At 45.6% G+C, this 20,149-nt stretch overlaps 2 protein-coding genes across 2 annotated transcripts in view; one reads left to right on the forward strand and one right to left on the reverse strand.

Moving 5' to 3' along the window:
• Window positions 1-1,223: 1,223 nt before the first annotated feature.
• otud7a (OTU deubiquitinase 7A) overlaps window positions 1,224-20,149 on the reverse strand; it is a 36,844-nt gene continuing 17,918 nt past the window's right edge. Inside the window, exons 8-13 of the mRNA XM_052061276.1 lie at window positions 19,798-19,910; window positions 17,884-18,011; window positions 17,658-17,807; window positions 11,950-12,064; window positions 11,103-11,187; window positions 1,224-10,421 (exon numbers count right to left, since the gene is read on the reverse strand). Coding sequence (XP_051917236.1) covers window positions 8,871-10,421; window positions 11,103-11,187; window positions 11,950-12,064; window positions 17,658-17,807; window positions 17,884-18,011; window positions 19,798-19,910 — 2,142 coding nt within the window. The 3' untranslated portion in view covers window positions 1,224-8,870. The remainder of the gene's footprint in view (window positions 10,422-11,102; window positions 11,188-11,949; window positions 12,065-17,657; window positions 17,808-17,883; window positions 18,012-19,797; window positions 19,911-20,149) is intronic.
• gcnt3 (glucosaminyl (N-acetyl) transferase 3, mucin type) overlaps window positions 11,314-20,149 on the forward strand; it is a 47,090-nt gene continuing 38,254 nt past the window's right edge. Inside the window, exon 1 of the mRNA XM_052061281.1 lies at window positions 11,314-11,323. The gene's annotated coding sequence lies outside the window, so the exon portion shown is untranslated. The remainder of the gene's footprint in view (window positions 11,324-20,149) is intronic.

Genomic DNA, 20,149 nt, shown 5'->3' on the forward strand with positions numbered 1-20,149 from the left:
TGTATGGCTTTGCCTATTTTTTTCTTTTAATTCTTGTTATTTAATGTGATCTTTTAGTTTCTGTACCTTACACAAGCGATGTACGGTGGAGCCCCTGTATTTGTAGGGGATGGGGACCAGGCGGGCTCGCGAATAACAAAAATCTTCATGTAATTGATGCCCGTAATAAATGCATTGAAAAAATATACACACATACGAACACAAGTTCACACACATTATATATATAAATGTGCATGCGTGCATAACTGAAAAGTAAGGGTGCCCTTAAGCCCCTCCTTCCAACGACAACATCAACAACAACATAAAAGATTGAGAAAAGTTACCGAAAGGTAAATGTGCAGGTGTTGAGCCTCAAGTATGTGGGGTTCCACCATGTAATTTGAATCATTTTAATGCTATAGATGAACCCCGACCATTCCAAAGGTTTGAAAATTGCGCTGTGTTGCTGCTTACATGGACCCGATCGTTGTCGTTTACTTTATTTTATTTTTTTATAGGGTAAAAATGTATCCCAGTTTGGAGTTTTTACCCATTGTGAGTGGTGCACAAGGTACTTTCCTCTTGTTTCCCAAGTGTAATCGCTCCTCGTACTTCCCCTTAGGGGCCCTTTGTGGAGCCAATTAAAATGAACAACATTCAAGAGTCAAGGACATACACGGTGTGTCTTCCTGCTAACCTCCCTCCCACTCCCCCCCTTCTTTTGGGATACCTTTAAGACTTGTTATTGAGGGACTCATTTGTGGGATGGCGCGATTCTTGAGTGTGAAGAAGTTGTTACCAAAGGCTATGAAGGGAAACATGAATGTTGCAGTCATTTGGTTCGGCTGAGGCTGGGCTTGATAATGGACCTTTTTTTTTTTCATTGTCAAATCTTGACGTAAGCATGAAAAGAGTTACGTACGTTGCAACGTTATAGTCTTTGGTTGGATGTCGCGGCCCCTTATGAAGAGGAGTCTAGTGCGGGTTAAGAGGCGGCAAAAAAGTGTGTGCTTTTGCCTCTCCCCTGTTTGTCCTCAGTGCAATGTCGCTTCTCTTGATACCTCGTGTGCGTTTCTCCACTGTCCATCACCATCAGTTGCCTGTTGTAGTGGCTCTAAGGCGCCGCGCCCCCTCTCATCCCTCTCCGGGCCGGCTTCACTCTAATGTAATGTGTAAATAATTCTTGACTCAGCTATGGCCAGTACATTCTCCTATGACCTCACAGTTAACCTTCAGGTGTCTGGTTTGTTTTTTTTTTCTTCCTCTCAGCAAACCAAAATCACTACGCTCAACAAGTATTACAGTTGTACAGTACCTGGGATTTCAACCACATGTAATGTAATGTGCTGGTCTTAGCTGCTCTGCTGTACCTTTCTATGGCATTATTTTTTACATGTTAGACGATATATTGTGACCATGTCCTATGCAAATATGAAAAATAACAAGATTGTTGAACAATGTATGTCGTCATAACTCGTATGCATGGAATAGTGAAGTTTACATTTGGAAATAAATTCATAAAATATGCAGCTCTAACTTGTTTCGATTTGTTTTGTCGCGCCCCCCACCCATCGTCAAGTAGGCCACAAGCAAGTAAGCAAGTCATTCTGCAATATATGATGGATGCTTTTAGGAAGTCAGAACACGCAAAATGACTGTATGCGTTATTTTGTTGTTTGTTTATAGTCTGTTGATATTTTTTTTCCAAAATAAGAAAAGGAACACTGACAGGTTCTTCAGTTGGCTACTGAGGCTTCACACACAAACCAGGGATCATAAAAAGTTCAGGCTGAACTCTGTAGACAGAACTGAATTATTGCACTTATTCGTTACATTATGTACAGTATGATTTCCCCCTCGAAAGCCGCCTTTTCACTTTTTATCCCAAATGAACTTTTTTTTTTATAACAGCGTCACAATCGATACGTGTTGGACGGCCTTGCAACGATATCTGCACTCTCATTGGTGTCTCATCGTCTTTCTGAACCTCCTTCAAATGCCCTCTATGCTCCCAGGCAGCCCTAGAATGAGATTTTACGATCCGGCTACTGGTCTATAAATCACTGAATAATTTGGGTCCTGAACACCTTAAAAAATGCTAATTGAATATAAACCCAGTGGGGCTCTGATGTCTGCAAACATTTTCAATGAGTGGGGGCCGGGCTTCAAAGCAAACATGGTCAAGCGGCAATTCTTAATGTAGAGATGGGAACTTTTAGGGAATTCAACCATTGGAGAAAAAAAAAAAGATCCCACACGACACTCCCCTTGCTCTAACCAACTGGTGTCAAACTCAAGGCCCAGGGGCCAGATCTGGCCTGCCACATTGTTTAATGTGGCCCGTGAAAACAGCTCAAACATGTTAACTTCCATGATCCTTTTTAAAATGTCTACCAACATTTTTTATTCTCATATGTAATAAATAAGAGATGCATTCTAACGGCCCTCCAAGTGAAACGGTAACTAAAATGTGACCGGCGCCAAAAATGACTTTGACACCCCTTAACTTAAACCCTCCTCCCTCCTCCCCTAACATTAATGTCAACCGCAATTTAACAACCCGATAATATGAAAATACCAAACTCCAACCTAGCCTGCACCCTCACGTAAGTCTAAGCTTACGCTGTCCCTACATACCAGTAGAACTACAGTGCTCTTAGTCCAGATTTACACAACAAGCTCAAGTGACCCATTTTGCTTTTGTTTGGGTACGCGCCGTAAGATGTTTGCACACCGAAGGCAGTGTGTACACCCAGAAGAAGAGCACAAACGTGAGTACATGCATACCTGACCATCTGTCATTTCCATTGCACGACATCACATTTGCTACGCCGAAGGAACCCGAGAGCATCCACGTCGTTGCGGTTTTCTCTCTCTTACATAACATATCAACTCTGTTGTGGGACACAATCGTGCACTTCCTCATGCAGGCTGGACGATTGTAAAACGTTACTTTGCAGGTCAGCTGTCAGGCAGTTTCCTCATTGCTCGAAATGCCTCTGTCTGTTTCATAACGAGCTAAAGCTTCTTCTTTTGTGTTTTCTGGCTTTTGTTTTGCTTTGTTTTGGGGTTTCAGAATTCTTTTTACCATGTACTCTGTCCACTACTTCAGGGGTGTGTTGTACACATAAACGGGCCCTCTCGCGTCTCATTGAGGATTAGATGTCATCTGTTCAAGCAGGCTTTTTGGAACACAGCGGAGACAGGCGTAGACCCATCAGCCTCTGACGAGCTTGTTTCTCAAACAGACCAGTGTTATTGTTGCAACAGGAAGTACACTTTGTTCCCTTATTTCACCCATGCAAATATTTACTGTAACTACGGGTATCAACAACGGGCGGGGCGCCACGTTGCTGAGGACTCTTCCTTCCTTTTTGTGTCGCGAGCCAGATTTGTTACATATTGTCAGGCTTGCAACCTGTGTGCATCCCTGCAAAGTCTTTATGGTTGGCGGGTTGCTCGTTGAAGTTGGCGCGAACAGGTTTGGCTCTGACCAACCGATCAGAAGGCAGAGAAATGCTGTCGTGATTGTGGGCCAGCTAGCTGACCCTGTGAGCATGAAGTAGAAATCGGAAACAGTCTAATTGCTAAGAGGCTGAAATCTGATTGGACGAGAGAAACACTATAATATTAAGAGAACCTTGTTGAGAATAGATTAATTCAATTTCATGAAACAAATATTGGATTTTTGTTTGAAAATGAAGGTGAGCATTTCTGGTCGTGTGTAAGCCAATAGAAGAAAAGGCCTAACTGGCCCCACTAGTGGAAAAATAAAAATAAAAATTCCGTGGACACAGCAATGCAGCGTGAGACAGGACGGAAGCGCAAATATTTTAAAATTCTACTTAATGATTCTGGTCTACACCCAGCATGTCTCCAGGCGGGTTGGAGGCACACAAGCAAGCACACAAGCTGCCACACTTGGCACCACGGCACCGTTTCCTTTTGCCATCACCGCCGCCGCCATCTTGGCCAAAGGATTGCTTTTCATTTTTCGACCACCTTCTGCATGCTTCCCGTAGCTTTCATAGGCACCTGCCTCGTACATTGCCTCATACGACAAACGGTATGAAGCAATGTAGTTCAAACGACCGCCACCAAAATAACCAAAATCAGAGAATACTTTCTGATGGCGTCAATCAAAATAAGAAAAACTTTACTGTTTCACAATGAAGAAATTCGCAATTTACAGCAGCAAAATTTGGAGGGAAGAAAGTAGAAAATGAATGAATGAAAAAGCAAAATAAAGCATTATTAGTTTTTAATACACCACATCAAAATGCTGAAACCTGCAAGTTTTTTCATGCATCTGCAGATATCCAAGAGCGAGCAAACCATTAAAAAACACACACACACTATTAAAAAGAGTGTGAGTCAGAGAAAAAGAGGGAGAGAGAGATGCATATGTGTGTGTATGTGTGGGGGCATTCTCGGAGGGTCACTGCTAGTCACGTGTGGACCCTCACTGACAATGACACACTTTCTGCTGCGTAATGTGGGTGTGTATTCTGCGCTTACAGAATGTGAATGCAGACACAATGTGGATGTGGGGGAGGGGCTTCGACTGATGGATCTTTTCACTCGCACCTTTGCTGCTTGCAGTGTCAGCTTCTATTAGCAAGCACAGTCAAGGTGAAATGTGCACACGTGTAGATAATATATATAGATATATACAGTATATGTGTGTGGGGGGGCCGTCCTATAATTGGACGGCCATGTGGGTGTAAATCTTCTCTGGGGTGGCTCAGTTCCTGTTTATGGACTGCAGCTCTGCAAACACAACAGCGATCTGATCTGAGTGGATCGAAAATGAGCACTATTTTGCATTTTTATGCCAAATCTCTGAGTGACTGCCATGTCACAATTGCGCGATCTATCAATGACTTCATCGACATAGGAGCAAATCTGTACAGCTACGCCGGAGCGAAATGGCTTTGAAAATGTGCTTACTACATCACATATATGGCAGGTAAAAAGTGGACAAACAATGTAGGACAAAATAACCATTGCGTCGTTGTGCACCAGGACTTGGACAACATAGTCAGCTTCTAAAATGAGTCAAAAAGGAGCAGGTGTAGGCCTGGTAAGTTAAGTGTGTAGCAAAAGTGACGGACACCTGAATGATTGGTGATGTTCATGAATTATTTTTTTTAATAATGTCGGAAAAGGTGATTTGGTAATTATTATTTTTTTAATTTTGGAGGGTTAAATGAATATATTTTTTATATTTTTGGGTGCGGCTTATCTAACTCATCTTTAACAACAAGTAGGAGTACATTCTCCCATGCCCCTCTTCTTTTCCCCGCCTGTACAGCATGACCTCTTCAAACTGGTTGCATGACGTATGCCCCCGACCCTTTTCCCCCCTTTGATGGCAACGGCCTCACACAGTCAAACATGGCCGCCTCTCATCGGGGTTGCCCTCCGTGACCTTCTTTGAGAGCTAAGCCTCCCTCTCAGCTGGTGCCAGCCACCAAAATGTAGGCTCGTCCCACCGTGCGCTGCGCTTAGGGTGGGTGGCCTCCAATTTGGCTGAACAGCAGGGACACACACACACAGACACACACACAGTGGGCTCCAGCCCACAGAGTAACCTTCTCTTCATTCTCACTCCAACTCATCCCTGCTGCGATGAAGATTTTTTTATACACGAGTAAAACAGTGTTTATCCACTCTTGAGAAAAATGTTCACCAATATATTACGCTTAGATGCACATCATCCAAAAAGGTCAAAACACAAATGGGACACTGGCTGATTTGTTGACATTTTTCGGCAAATGTTTCCTGAGGAATCCCAAATCTCAAATAACTGCACAGGCAATTTTAACATTCAAGTCACACAAGCATAATGCTCACATTCTACTAAGACTAAAATGCATCTATTGACAAAAGAGCTTGTTTTTATAAGGTTGCGGGTGAACTTGCAATTATCCCATCTTATTTTGTCCGAGAAGCATTCACTATGGATAATTTACGTAATCCGGGACGAAGAACCCCGAACCTTAGAATCGTGATGAGACTAGTCCACTGTACATCCCACACTATCGAGTAGTTTTAAGCACATTTTTAAAAAACAAACTGCAGTGGTACCTCTATTTACAAAATTAGTTAGTTCTGGAAGAAATATATTAACTACAAAATTTTGTAAGTATTTTCCATGTAAGTGCCCTAATCCGTTCCAAGCACCCCCAAAATTCAGACAAATATTTCCTAAAGCATAAAAATGTATCAAAAATATTTGTGCATAATGCGTCCTCACCGTTTTTTGCACTCTTTAGTGCATATTCTCGCTCAGAAGTGGTTTTTGCCTGGTGTTTTGTCAAGAACATTTGCTTTTGTCGGCTACGAAAAATCCTTCGGAAATGTCGAAGGCATACATCAGCATAGTGAGCGATCACTTTTTCTTGGTAATAGCCAATGGTGGAGCAGCTATAAATATGTTGCATTCAGGAAACTCGGAGCTGCGAGTAGCAGGCCATACTGTGTTTTTACCTTTGGTATCTTGAAATTTCTTTTGTAACATGGGGCGATATTTTCCTGTTGAGGCGTTTCGTCACTTGATAATTTCGTATGAAGAGACGTTCGTAAGTAGAGGTACCACTGTACTCACCTTTGGGAAAAGCGTAGAGAGGTTGGTTTACCGACGGAAAGTCTACTTCATGCATTGCTCTTTAACATTCTGAACTGTCAAACAGTAAAAAGAAAAATGAGTACACACAAATTACTGTTGGTCATCTTCAGATCTTGAATATTTGGTATCCACTGTATGGACTTGGCCTTTGTTAAATCTATAGGCCAACATTGCAAAGGATGTGAAAAGCATACGTACACGTTGATTTGCTTTGCAATTAGAAGGGATTACGTATATTGAGTAGGACTTTTTCGCTTTTAATGAAACTGGCTAATGGGTTGGTCACATTTGTGTTTTCCGTTATTTCAGTTGAATGAATACGGATAAAATACTGAATAAGCATGAAAATATTGTGATTTTTAGAGTAGTATGAGAGGCATATTTCTGGTGTGTGATGAAAAATATAATGAATTGATTCAAACTACATTGCACATAAAAAAAATGAAATACAAATTTGACCTGGAAAAAAATTTAAACCAACAATTGGAAATGATTCATTGAAAATGTCTGATACTTACGGTAAGTTAAACACAACTGAACCGTATTTAATAAATGTACCGTGCAGGGTTACAAAAAAAATACATTAAAATTATGGAGTTTTTGGAGATTTTCTTTTCCATGGTTAAGATGGAGCCTCTCCTTGCCAATTGGTTTTAAGCAAGTATGTTTGAAGTGATAAATCTCGCTGAATGACAAGCTTTTAGAGTTGGGGAGGAGCCAAGTTTAGCCTGGGTTCTTAGCGGAAGTGAGAGAGTCCGGAAAAAAAAAAAGACACAGACACATGATGTTTGTAACAATAAACTATTATTTTCTTCATATATACATCTGTACCTAATGTGCAAATCAATAATTTAAAGTAGTGTAAAAGTCTTAAAGGAATACAAAATCATATCTTACAGTCCTAACATGGTGGCAGTCCATGAAGGGGGTCACGTAGGAACCAAGAGGAGGAGGAGGAGCGACACTGCATTGGACAGGAGAGACGGAAGCGAACAGCAGTGGACATCCTTGGCCAGGACACACTTTTGTTAAGGACAGCATGGTACATTATTCGGCAAACAGCATCACCAGAACAAACGGCAACACAAACACGGCTTCTTTACAGTCGTCATGTTCAATGAGCAGAAAGCACTTGCAGGCCCGGGTTGTTTCTCTTTTTATTTTTTATTTTTCCTCCTCCCCCAAACCCACTGATTGGTTAAAGCACTGATGATCACAAAGGCTTGAGGTGCTCTTATAGCAGCAGGTGCTTCTTGAAACGGCCTCTACATGTGGACGAAGGACGCACACTGTCACGCGGGACCGGTAAAACCACGGCGTGATATAAAGCATGACCGCGCGCCATGATTGCGTGTGAGACAGACGGGTGGGCGGGCCTACAGGGGCGGACACGTAATCACACTTTAGACAAATACGCATCGGCTCTTGCTCGTACTACCCACGATTCTTCTCATCTAAGACACTTACCAATTAGGAGTATTAGGCAGCTCAGAGGGACACACCGTGAACACTGCATATTTGAGGAGCGTGCCATTGTTCAGTGTTTGGCACAGGAAATTCCTTTCATTAAAAAAAACAAAACAAAACAAAAAAAAAAAACGCCACTTTTGATCCATCGTGTCGTGAATCCTTCGCGGGATAAAGGTACACTGGACAAAGCTAATCCAATGTTAAGCTATATTGCGTGTACGTTTGAAATCCTGTCGTTGAAATTTGCTCCCGGGAGCACCACGTGACGATCTCTGACAATTTACAAGACAGTTAACCTACAGTATCTATATATTATTGGTGCATAGACAAAATTGGGGGGAGAGTGTAGCAGGAGATCACCAAATTTATTGCTTCCGAGGCGAATACCAATCTCCCCTTTACGTTCATTTGATTGCAAAAACAACACGAAATCTTCCGGAGAAAATATGAGCGACCGAGAAGAGGCATCGCATTCAAAACGGCTTCACTAAAATGCTCCCCGCCAATATGAGATTGAATTTTTTTTTCTACAATGAAAAATAAGGAGCTTTTTGTCTTTGCGAATTCGCAAAGACCCAGAGATGACTTTTACTCTAAAACAAGTAAAAGACTAGATTAAAAAAAAAAAAAAAAAAAAGCACAATAATATCTGGCCAAAGCTGCTCACCGTTTCGAGTTCTGCTTCCCTCGTCTTGACTAACAAGGGAAGGGGGCGGGAATACAAGAGCATTCTCCATCACGTTGTTGCGGATGCAAAGTGCAGGTAGCGTCGTTCCCTTGGCGGCGATGGCTATGCGAGCCTCTGCACTTTGCTCTCCCTCTCCCTGCGCTTAAGCTCCTCCCTGTAGCAGTAGGAGCAATAGTGGTCCGTTTCGGGCCTGCCGTAGAAGGAGCAGTTGTCCCTCTTGCAGCGGCGCTGCTGAAAGCAGTACAAAGGGCTTCCAGAGCCGCGCCCTTTGGTTTTGTCTCGGTTGAGCCAAGCGTGGGACGAGTTGTTGTCGTCGTCGGCGAACTCCAGGCAGTCTTGAATGTCTCTCGCGATGAATCCGTTGGTGTACGTGTGGGACTTGTGTTCCCCGGGCACGGTGTACGCCAGCGTTTCCAGGGTGTTGGCGGTGCGCACGCCCGACAGGCGCGCCGGGCTGTAGCTCTGCGACGACAACGTGCGGTTCTGCTGGGGGTAGGTGGCGCACGTCTTGAGGGTGCCCACCGCGGGCGCCGGTTTGTAGGGATCTCGTAAGATGGGGGACTGCATGTTGACATCTTGGAGGTGAATCACGCTGTGCCTCTGGATGGGAGGGGTATGGCTGTAGTGGGCGGACACGGGAACGGGCCCGAGTCTCTTAGCACCAAAACTGGGGGAGGAGTAAGGCCCCGGGACGGGGTGGGAGGTGGCGGGCGGGGTGAGCGGAGGAACCGGGAAAGAGACGCGAGGGGCGGCGGGGACGGGACTGCTCCGGCCTTGCACATTGAGCGGCGCGGGGGGCTGCGGGGTGTAGGTGCGGTGCGGCGGGACAGGAGAGCAGCTCTCCTGGGGTGAGCTGTCCGACCTCTCCCTCTGGAAGACGCTCTCGTTTTCCGGCTTCCTGGCGGCCGCGTCGCCGGCGGCCGGGGGCTTCTTTTCGGCTTCCTTTCTCTTCTGCTCCTGCTCTTGGCTGAAGCGCTCTTGCGCGTTGGTCAGGTAGTAGCTGATCATCTCCTCGTGGAACTGGTGCCGGTGGCTGGTGAGGAGGAGGCCGGCGAAGATGAACTTGCGCTCGCCCTGCATGGCGGCCCGAAGGATGTTGAGGCTGAGCTTGACGTCCGTGCTGTATTTCCAGCTGTCGAGGCTCTTGTCACCCGAGACCCTCCCCGCGCTGTCCGTTCTGTCGCTGGGGGAGGCGCTGGACGGTTTGTCTCGATCTGTCGGCGAGGGGCTTGTGGCCTTTTCCGAGGAAGTGGAGCTGGCCGAGTGACCCGATTCATCTTTGTTCCCTTTGGGTGTCTTGAAGTCTTTCTTTTTTGTCTTTTCCCCTCCGTTCTCCCCGTTTCGACCTGAGCCAGAGTTCGATTTGTTCATTTTGCCGTGCACTAGACCCCCGAGACCCCCCATGTTCTTCTTCAGCTTGATTCCCAGCGTTTTGCTGAAGCTACCTAGCTTGTTGGCTACAGAATCGGCCCTGCTCTTGTCTTTGTCTTTGTCTTTGCGATGCTGCTGCTTCTCTTTGTCCTTGCCGCTCTTGCCCGTGTTGACGTTGGAGTTGCTGCCAACAGACTCGCGGTCAGAGTCAATGGACTCAGCCAGAGACTGCACGTCCTCACCTGCAGAAGCAGTCGGAGACTCGGGCTGAGCCAGGGGAGCCTGTATTGCACAAAGATGACGGAGAGAAAAAAAAATGAACATTTTCTTAAGAATGAATAATCCATTGAACTGTACAACATCAACAAGTGAAGTTTCTCTCGTGCAGTCAGTCCCAACCACTGTGCCATGAAAGCTCTCCGGGTGTGCTGGCGAAGATTCATTTTACTTAACTGCTTTGAAAATTATTTATAGGGCTGCAACAACAAAAAAAACGTTTTGAATTGGAAAATGGGCTTTAATTATAAAAGTGCACTGAACTGAACCGTTCCACTTTAAAATGTTGTTTGAATATCAAACCACATGTATCTGAAATTATAATGACAAGTTAACCCCTCCTAATAAATGTTTTAACATATTTTATACAAAGTAAATGTATCGTATGTTCTCAAAGTGAACCGTAGCAGATCAAATCAAATCCCAATCCCACTGAATCAAAGCGAACTGCTGGTTAACAATTGCTTGGCCCAAAACTGCATGAAAAACTGGCCCAGATTTCACACAGTAGGCACATGTTGGAGTCAACTGAGATGAGGTCATCATAATCTCAGTATATATGTACTTTCTGTGACATTTTTTGTTTGGTGTTGCGTCCTGAGATTTTTCTAATGTAATATGTATGACACGGTTCAATGAAGGTTGGGACACATGCTCTCGAGATTTTGCTGTCCAAAAAGAACATACCCTTGTTTCGGATGGAATTCGGATCCATGTTACATTCATGTAGTTGTGCAACAGGTTCAGTTTGGCCTCCAGTGACAAGATGAGGCTGCAGCAGAAGATGTATGAGGTGAGCCATTTGTAGTCATTGTCACACTTCGGCATGAACAGCACTGACGAAGAATGGGCGCGGAGGGTTGGGGGGTCACATCGTTGACCCGAAAATGCTCTCGCTTTCCGATCTAGTAACAAAGCTGCGACAGCGCCAGTGCTCAAGAGGATGCCGTAAATCTGGGGGTGGGGGGACTGTGAAAAATGACACGCGTTTCTCCCGCACGGCTGTGTTGAAAGTAATTACAAAATATTTTATTTGTCGCACCAGATGTGATTACAGTGTCATCCATCTCACGATCCGATTGCGGGATGCAGTGTCAGTGTCTGAAAGACTTCAATGCCTAAACTTCACCGTTGGGCAGAAATTGTTTAGGCATTCAAACTAATGAGCGGGTGACCTGCTTTTTTTTTTTTTTGGGGGGTATCTGCGTGGTTCCCATATTGCCACATTTTGGAGGATAACCCCCCGACTGCCTGGAATGTGAAACAGAAACCCTTCCATAAACCCCTTCCTAAATCAGATCGGGTGTTGTCGCTTCAGCGAGGCCCGTCCCTGGGAAAGCCTCTGGATGACTGACAGCACTCACAATTTGTTCTCTGTGCGCTCATGCTTTGAAGTGACGCCATACTGAAACTTAAACCCCTCACAGACAAACACAAACTTGCATGGATTTGACGTTCTCATTACTTTCGAATCCACTTTAAAAGCCCAACGACAAACATCAAAAGCCCAGGGGAGACGCTGCACGGGACTTACTTGGCCAGCTTGGTGTTATCGTTGTCGTCCCTGCCCCACTCCCAGTCCCTGCCAGGGTCCACGGCAAAATGCAGCGCCAGCAACTTGTGCTCCGAGTCTGTCAGAGGGATTACAGCTGAAAGAGATGAGAATCAGAGTTGAAAGGAGATCTCATTGATCACATAAACTGCAGTGAAATCAGAAGAGCACATGAGGGGCAATTGCAGCTATTCGCGGGTGGGGTAAGGGGTCGAATGCTGTTGCAAAGAAAAAAAAAGCAAGCAATTGACATCCCCTCCAAAAATCTTGCCCGACACACCAAGCTTGTCTCTCGGTCGAAAAGTTCATCAACTCATTCAGTACCAGCCAATTCTGGAACAAGTCTGAAAAGACGTTTAAAAACGTCATTGGGAGTGAAAGAGTTAATACCAATACTTGGGAGTTGTGGCTCAGCGGTAGGGTGGTTCAATCCTCAACACATGTCGAAGCATCCTTGAGCAAGACATTGACCCTTTGTTCGCTCCTGGCAGCATTGGTATGTGAATGTGCGTGTGAATGGGTGAATGCGAGGCTTTGTTCAGCGCTTTTGGGCATCAGGTGGGGGTAGATCAAACGTTACTCAAGTGCATTTGATTCATCATTACTTTCCTATTAGACTGGGGTCATCTTAAAGCATTTCAGAAAGAGCGCAAAAACAATCGTTGACTTTTCAACAAACAGCTGAAGTTCCATAGAAAAAAAATGCATACGGGTGAATTTGGGAATAATCAAGCAAAAGTGTGTGTGTGTGTGGGGGGGGGGGGGGTTATGGAAAACACTGAATAGCATAATGCCTCAAAAAAGAACCCGTGGGTGAGGAAACACTTCTCAAGCGCAGACTTTGGGGAAGCAAGCACTTTTAAGACGGATGGGGGGGTTGTACCATTTGATTTGCTTTCATAATTGAGCGCATTTCACACACAGCGGTGTGTGATAGAAGACCGGATTCTTTCATTCATCCTCCGCTGATACCATCACATTCTCGCAGACAGGAAGAGGACCTCGGCACTAATCGCTGGACGCAGAACAGAAAACACACACCCAACCCTTGCTTCCTGCATCGAACCACTGCACGTGAACAATGTGGGCGCGCCGTGGCCGCAAGCGAGACTCCTACTTGCCCATGTGTTCATCTCCTTGGGCTACTGAGAGTGAGGGGTATATGCTGAGGGTGGCGGGGGCAGCTATCCCCATGACAGCAGAGAGTGGCAGGCTCCTCCTCAAATTGGACACACTCGACTAGCACGAGGCTGCTCCCCCCCGCTTCAGGCTTCATAACGACAGTGCAACCACACTTCCTTCATCCCTGAAGAAAGAGGACTTGAACTGCTCGCTCTGGTACTCGTTTTAAGTGCGTTTATGTACAGTGTGTGACAGGCGTCACACACTGTGGGAAACGTTCTGTGATGACGCCTCGCCGGCCTGGTGGAGGGTCAGAGCCTCCGGAGAGGTGTTAGCATATTCAAGATGATCACTAAATGTGATCTGACATCAATGGCCACAATGCTAACGCGTCCTTTCAAGCTGTGTACAGTTATTTCCTCGCTTAAAAGCGCTTCACCTGCCTCGACCCTGCTGTAACACATTTTTTTTCATGGGACATATCTACTTCTCTATCGCTGAAATCCCCGCTATAGCGTAGAGATTTGCAGTTCTATAGCAATTGTTTATATGGATTTTTACAGGATACACAAGTACTTTGACTTGCGTGTGGTTCAATAAGACTAACACAACATTGCTACGTATGGAAAAAATGTAAATGTATGATTCTGTAATGCCCTTGGAGATGGGCAAGGAGAACCACAGTCGCTGATGCAGTTTACTCCGTTTGTTGAACAGGACAAAAAGTCAAACACAGAAAAACTAAATGAGAATACGCGCACCCTGACGCCTCCCACTGAACTAACCGGCCAAGCTGACTTCAGCCGTTTACTAGGTCACACCCCTTAAAAGGCACCATTGAAAAATTGAATACAATAGTCATGACACTTTATAGAACCAGTTTGTTTCTTTACACGATCCTTTACCAAGATCTCATATAATACAGGGGTACAATTTTTAGAAAAAATGCAAAAAAATTAAAGAGGGGAGGGGGGACTGAGCCTTACTGCAAAGAGCGAAAATCCACAAATCACCGACGCCACCGCAAAAAGATTTTGAACCGTCTATCGATGCCGCAAGATGGCAGAAAAGCATTATTTTGGCTCGATGAAACTCCTCAACTCACTTCGACGTCGTGTAGTTTCTTGGTACCAAGATGCCACAAGATGGCGGAAAAGCGAATCTATCAAAATGAACATCTTCAATTCACTTCAACATGAAGATGTAATACTTTTTGTTTTGGCCTGAGCCCTCTACAGCAGGTCAGTCTAGAACTTCTAATACACAATGAACAGAGATTGGCGGCAATATCACAGGTGGCCCATTAGAAAGCGCAGTTGTCTAGTTTGGCTTTGCACAATACAAACCACACCAGTGAGCTAAAATAGGCATGACTAATGCCTGTGGTACAGTGTGACGAGGGACATTTTTCAGAGAAATAAACAGCGTGCACTAACAAATCTGCAGGCATGTGCGAACGAGGCCGCTCGCCTCGCAGCAGTTCTCTTGCATGGAGGGGTCAGGCGGCAGGCAGAGGAGGTCTGTCGTCAGGTGGAGTCCTGGCTGCCCCAACACAAGCACAGCTGTCCTAATTTCTCGCCTTTCCGAAGGACTGCATAAGCTATTGCTGCCACTTGGACAATGTCCAGATTCAGAGATTGCCAGTGAAGCTCTGGGAGACTAAAGTGTGCTGTAATGTATTTACTATCCCCCCCGGCAGCCTTGTTTTGCAGTCCTTGAGTGACTGTTTCCCACAGCGTATGCTCGGATGACATCATAGCCCTTGCTGGATCTGAGCGGTGCACATAACAACCTTCATCACCTTGCTCAGTTTGCATCTTTGCTTCAAATAAACAGCAAGAGAGGAAACGTGGGTGTTTTCTGCAAGCAAACAGCTGTTGGAAAGGCTAAACTGCATTTTTGGGGGCAGCTCCAGCACTGCAAGCAGTGGATTGTCAGGCCTCTTATTTCCCAAAGAGGACAAAGTCACCGACTGCAGCTTTGCAACACTGAGCCAATGTTTCCGCTGTGCTCTCTGGAAAAGTTTAATTCCCGACTTTGGTCATTGCACAGCTGCAAATTTAAAGGGCCCAGTCCACCAGCAGATTGAACAGCGGTTGTGCATTTTCAGAAGGCCTCAGCTTCTCGCTTTGGATTTTTAACAGCGGAACTCCAGCGGTTTAATTCCAGCCGTACCTCATGTGTAGCAGGAGACGAAACCACAACAAGTAACATTTTAATTCTGATTGCCATGTTGATTCGATTAAGCGGACAGCCTGGTGAGTAGAACACTTAGGTGTTTAATAAATGGAGTGGTGAAAGCTAGCCAGAGTTGGCTGCTTGTTATGTAGGTGGTCTTTTTGTGTAAAAGATGGTCTTCTACTTCATTTAAATAGACGCTGGAGGGACTTCTGCAAGGCTGCCAAAGAAAACCTGTAATGGGTTTAGGAGCAGGGCTGGAAATAGAGTTTTCCAGTGGGCCAGTTTGACCACAGGAGCACAAGCGTGCTGATGAAAAGTCACAGCAAGTGGCGCTTGAAGAGGTCGGTCTTCAATAAACGGGGTTATGCGATAACCTCATTCAGAACAAAACCAGCGGATAAGAAAGTATGAAAAAAAAGATCCCCTTGAAAACAACCCGAAACTTTTGGTGGCCCCCGCCTGGTTTGCTTCTCGCACTTCACCGTTGAGCAGCCATGCAAGCAACCTCAAAAGGACCAACTGCAGGATATGTCTGCGCAATTTAGAATCAAGTTACCGGGTGGGACCCTGCTTTAATCCTTCAGAGAGAGGGCTGAAGAAAGAGCCAGTATTCTCAAGCAGTCTGTGGCACCTGAACACACACACGACCACCACTAGCCCCTCCAATGCGAGTGGGGAAAATGAGAGCGAGGCTCCACCTGAGACGTCCACACAGTGGTCCGTCTGTCGCGAGAGAGTCTCGGTTTGTTGGGGGCCCCCGGGCAGGCCTGAGGACCCTGCCCATATGTGGTGATGTGGTTAAGAGTATGCTTAGAACGGCCCTAATTGGCAGCGGGGGCTTTTCATTTTGACCTTTTCCTCGGATGACTTCTTGAATGGCTGGCATCCGGTGAGAAACATGAGCCAATCTAGCAACATTTGACTATTTCTATTTCCATCACGCAAAAGCAACTCACCGCTTTTCTTCCGTCTAGCAAAACAGACCGTGGCATTGCTCTGTAATGCGATTCCTCGCATGAATCGACTAAAAAGTGCTTTCATAACATCCTGGAGAGACACTGCAGATGAAATGTTCCCTCCGCACAGAACTCTGCGTACCAGAGGGAAAAAGTGTGGACGTGTTGCAAAGCGATGGCGTTACGGAGGCTTCTGTGGACTTACGCGCCATCTAGTGGACGACGTATAGAATTACCACATACGGTAAATCAAAGTATGGGTGCTACGGAGGGGTAATGACTGTGAGGAGTTGGCTGCATTTGAAGGACTGCAGGCAGTAAAGGGCTAAGCAAGGCTTAGCAGCTTTGTAATCATGTCTGCCTGCTAGTCTGCAGCGGTCATAGTGTGATTTAATAACTAGGTTGCTGTTTATATGCTGAGAATAGGACCTTACTCAGCAGTGAGACGAAGGAGAAGTTGTGAGCACGAAAGAGACAGAGAGAAGGATCTGGCCGGCTGCCCACTAAAATGACGAGCGAGTTCCACCCACCGAGTCAGATACACAAGAGTGCCGTGACCACTGAGGCTGGTTGTCAAGGAGACCCACTCTTGTTTGTCAATTATAGGAACCCATTGCAAGGATTATTGTGACCTCATGAATAAAAGATGCATCCTGAGTGGGAACACTGACATCTCAATTGGCAAAACAAGGAGTCCTGTGACCAAATGAGGAAAATCGACATTGCGCCCAAATGAAACTGCTAACATATGGTATAAACATCGGGATGGGGCTCTGGTCCGAAAAATATGGTACTGTACATTTGTTTATCTTTTTTTTTTTTTTTTATTTATGATGGAAGGAAACCATTCCGGTGGCACGGTGGAAGACTGGTAAGCATGTCCAGCTCGATTCCGATCCAAATGGGAATTTTTACATTCCACTCGTCAGGAAATCAACATTTGAACAACTATAGAGAACTCAGGTTGGATTTGGATGTCAGTAACTCTTCAAGGCAACAAACTGATTGGACACAATTTAAGTGAGTCTTTTGCTCGCTGCTTCCGCAGAGTGAAATGCACGCATTTCTCTTGGCTCGACAAATAGTCATTTGCTTATCTGCTGATGTACTGGACATGTTCAGCAAAGTTTTAAGAAATCAAAAATTGCCAGATTGATGAATCAGACTCTTCCATAGTATTAGTGCTAAATAAATCACCGGACCCCGCTGTCCACGTTCTGGCCACTCCCACGTTCCTGCTTCCAACTGGCATCTTTTAATAATGGATCACACATAGCTCTACTGCTATTTCATACATTATTCACTTCCAGCAGGACAGGCAGACCACTTGCAATCTCCCCACGAAGTCAGAAGATTTCCTGAATTCCAGAGAAGCTGCTGCCTTGGAGTGAAGAAAGCAGTCTTTGCCAAGAACGTGCAATGACCGCTTACCTTGCTCTCTCTGCTGGTCCCTCTGCTCCATGGACACCAGTGCAGAGAAGTGCGCCTGATCATAAGCCAACACCAGTGGGGAGCAGTGACATCGACTCGGAGGAACCTCCAGGGGTAAATAGAGACCTCCAAACGGGATTGGCGCAAATGCTGAAAGTCAGTAAGAAAGTGAAGTGAGGAAGGCTTGCTAATTGTTGAGGTGATCGAGGCGAGGGGCAGCCTTTACCTTCTCCTCCCGAGTCTCTGAGCATCGTGTCGGCCACCACAACAATCGGCCTGCGCAGCACGTGGGCCAGCACAAACACATGGAACTCCTCCAGACTCTCATAGACCGGGTCCTCAGAGTTATCCACCCTGCAGTTGGAAATACCCGTGGGATTTGGTGAGGATTTCCTGAGTTGGTCGTGTCAGATACAAGCAGACTAGCAGGTGAAAATAGGAAGTGTAGAACCTAATCACATGATTTCATCCCTTCGATCTATTTCATCTGGCGGCTGTTGACAGGCGCGACAACTATTGGCCCATCTGTTCAGGCTCTACATGTGTTGGAATGAAAGAGAGCAAAAGGAGGCGCAGATTCAGAGCGCTCGGGCTCGCAATCACCAGGGAACCAGGAAATGTGCAACAATTAAGTTGCCGAGCACACCAACAGCCTACGCAGCCAAATTAACTCTAATGAAGAGCCTCTTAATATGTGAATCCCACTCAACCCATTTAGGGGCTCATCTCACACCAGGACCATCAAGCATTCCAAACCTGATTACCGTGTTACAAGCCAAGCTCAATGACAAGTTAACACCACCCTACTCATGGAGTAAATGAGGCATTTTAAAAAGGGGAAGTTGTCAGTGACTGAAAACCAGCTAAGAATATAATTGTGCTAAATAGCATCCCGGTGCTGAACACGTCTGTTTCCTTTTTAGTCAACACAGCACACCTGTTTTGCGAGAAATGAAATTGAGAAAGGGTGCATATGGTTTCTCCGTGCGTAGGAGGAGGAAACTAGTTTGTTTCCGATCTGCTTCAATAAATGGGCTTGCATCTGCGTTGATGCAAAAGGGAAGCCGCAGTTGAGTGGGAGGGAGGAGGCCAGTGCAGCCAAGATGGAAAATTGCAAAAAGACACCACTAGATGGCAGAGAATGATGTGAGCTTGTACTCTCCCCCCACACACACACTTTCCCTATTGAAATTTCATATAAGCGGCCTGGTGGACCAGTGGTTCGCGCATCGACCTCACAGTGCAGAGGCACCGGGTTCAATTCCAGCTCAGGACTCCTTGTGTGAAGTTTGCATGTTCTCCCCGGCATGTTCTCCGGGTACTCCGGTTTCCTCCCACATTCCAAAAACATGCATGGCAAGCTGATTTGAACACTCCAAATTGTCCCTAGTTGTGAGTGTGAGCGCAGATAGTTGTTCGTCTCTGTGTGCCCTGCGATTGGCTGGCAACCGGTTCAGGGTGTCCCCCGCCTACTGCCCGGAGACAACTGGGATAGGCTCCAGCACCACCCGCGACCCTGGTGAGGATAAGCGGATCGGAAAATGGATGGATGGATGTACGACACAAAGTTAAGGTCCAAATGATTCATACCCTGGTCAAATTTGGAGAAATTTGACACATATTCTCAATTGTCATGATTATTGTGTTACATTTCAATCAGAGCTGTGTGGATTGATCTCTTTTTTAATTATTATTCTCATTCAAACTGTTTCATCTGAAATTCACCAACGGCACTGGCAAAGAATGTGAATGCGGCGCGCCAACAGAAGCATTTTACAACGGTACAGGTGATGGTGACGTTCCTGCACTTAACACGCTGCAAAAGCGCATCCCATGCATCCGCATCAGGTCTCGACAAAGGTAGGCAGTCATTTCCTTTTCACAAACCCACAAACTCTTTTATCTAATTTATTGTTCTGTTTTGTTCATTTTGCGGGCCGTCACGGCTTTTGCCCATCGTGGCATGCGTGTGTGCACTGTATACGCTTTTATTACTGTATAATTTAGGAACATAATGCACCATGAAATTCAGAGTACAGCTCACAAATGATACAAAAACAGATCTTTTCCTTTCAAATGTATGTTACGCAAGTTGCATTTTGAGCATATGTGTGGGAGACGTGCATCGGAGACGGCTTACCCTCCGCTCGTGTTGCCGTTTTTGCTGAGGTGAGTGCGAGGCTCACTGGAGGCCAACTTGAGCAGCTCGTTCCATTCCCGCTCCCACTCCTCCTCGGTGTACACCAGGCCAGACTGCACAAGCAACACAACTCTGTTGAGCAGATGCTCGCCCACATGATCCCTTTTATCATTCAGTGTCACTGTTTGTGGTTTGCTGAACCTGTAGCTACCAATGGGGCAAACAAAAAAAACAAACAACCCAAAAAAAAAAAGAAAACATGACAAAGTGACTGGCATATAGTTCCAAGCGTCATTGTGAGCTCCAACAGTTAATTTGGGTATGTAATGAATTTGCTTTCTCAGATGAGCGT

Source organism: Hippocampus zosterae, chromosome 3, assembly GCF_025434085.1.
Source record: "Hippocampus zosterae strain Florida chromosome 3, ASM2543408v3, whole genome shotgun sequence".
NCBI lineage: Eukaryota > Metazoa > Chordata > Actinopteri > Syngnathiformes > Syngnathidae > Hippocampus > Hippocampus zosterae.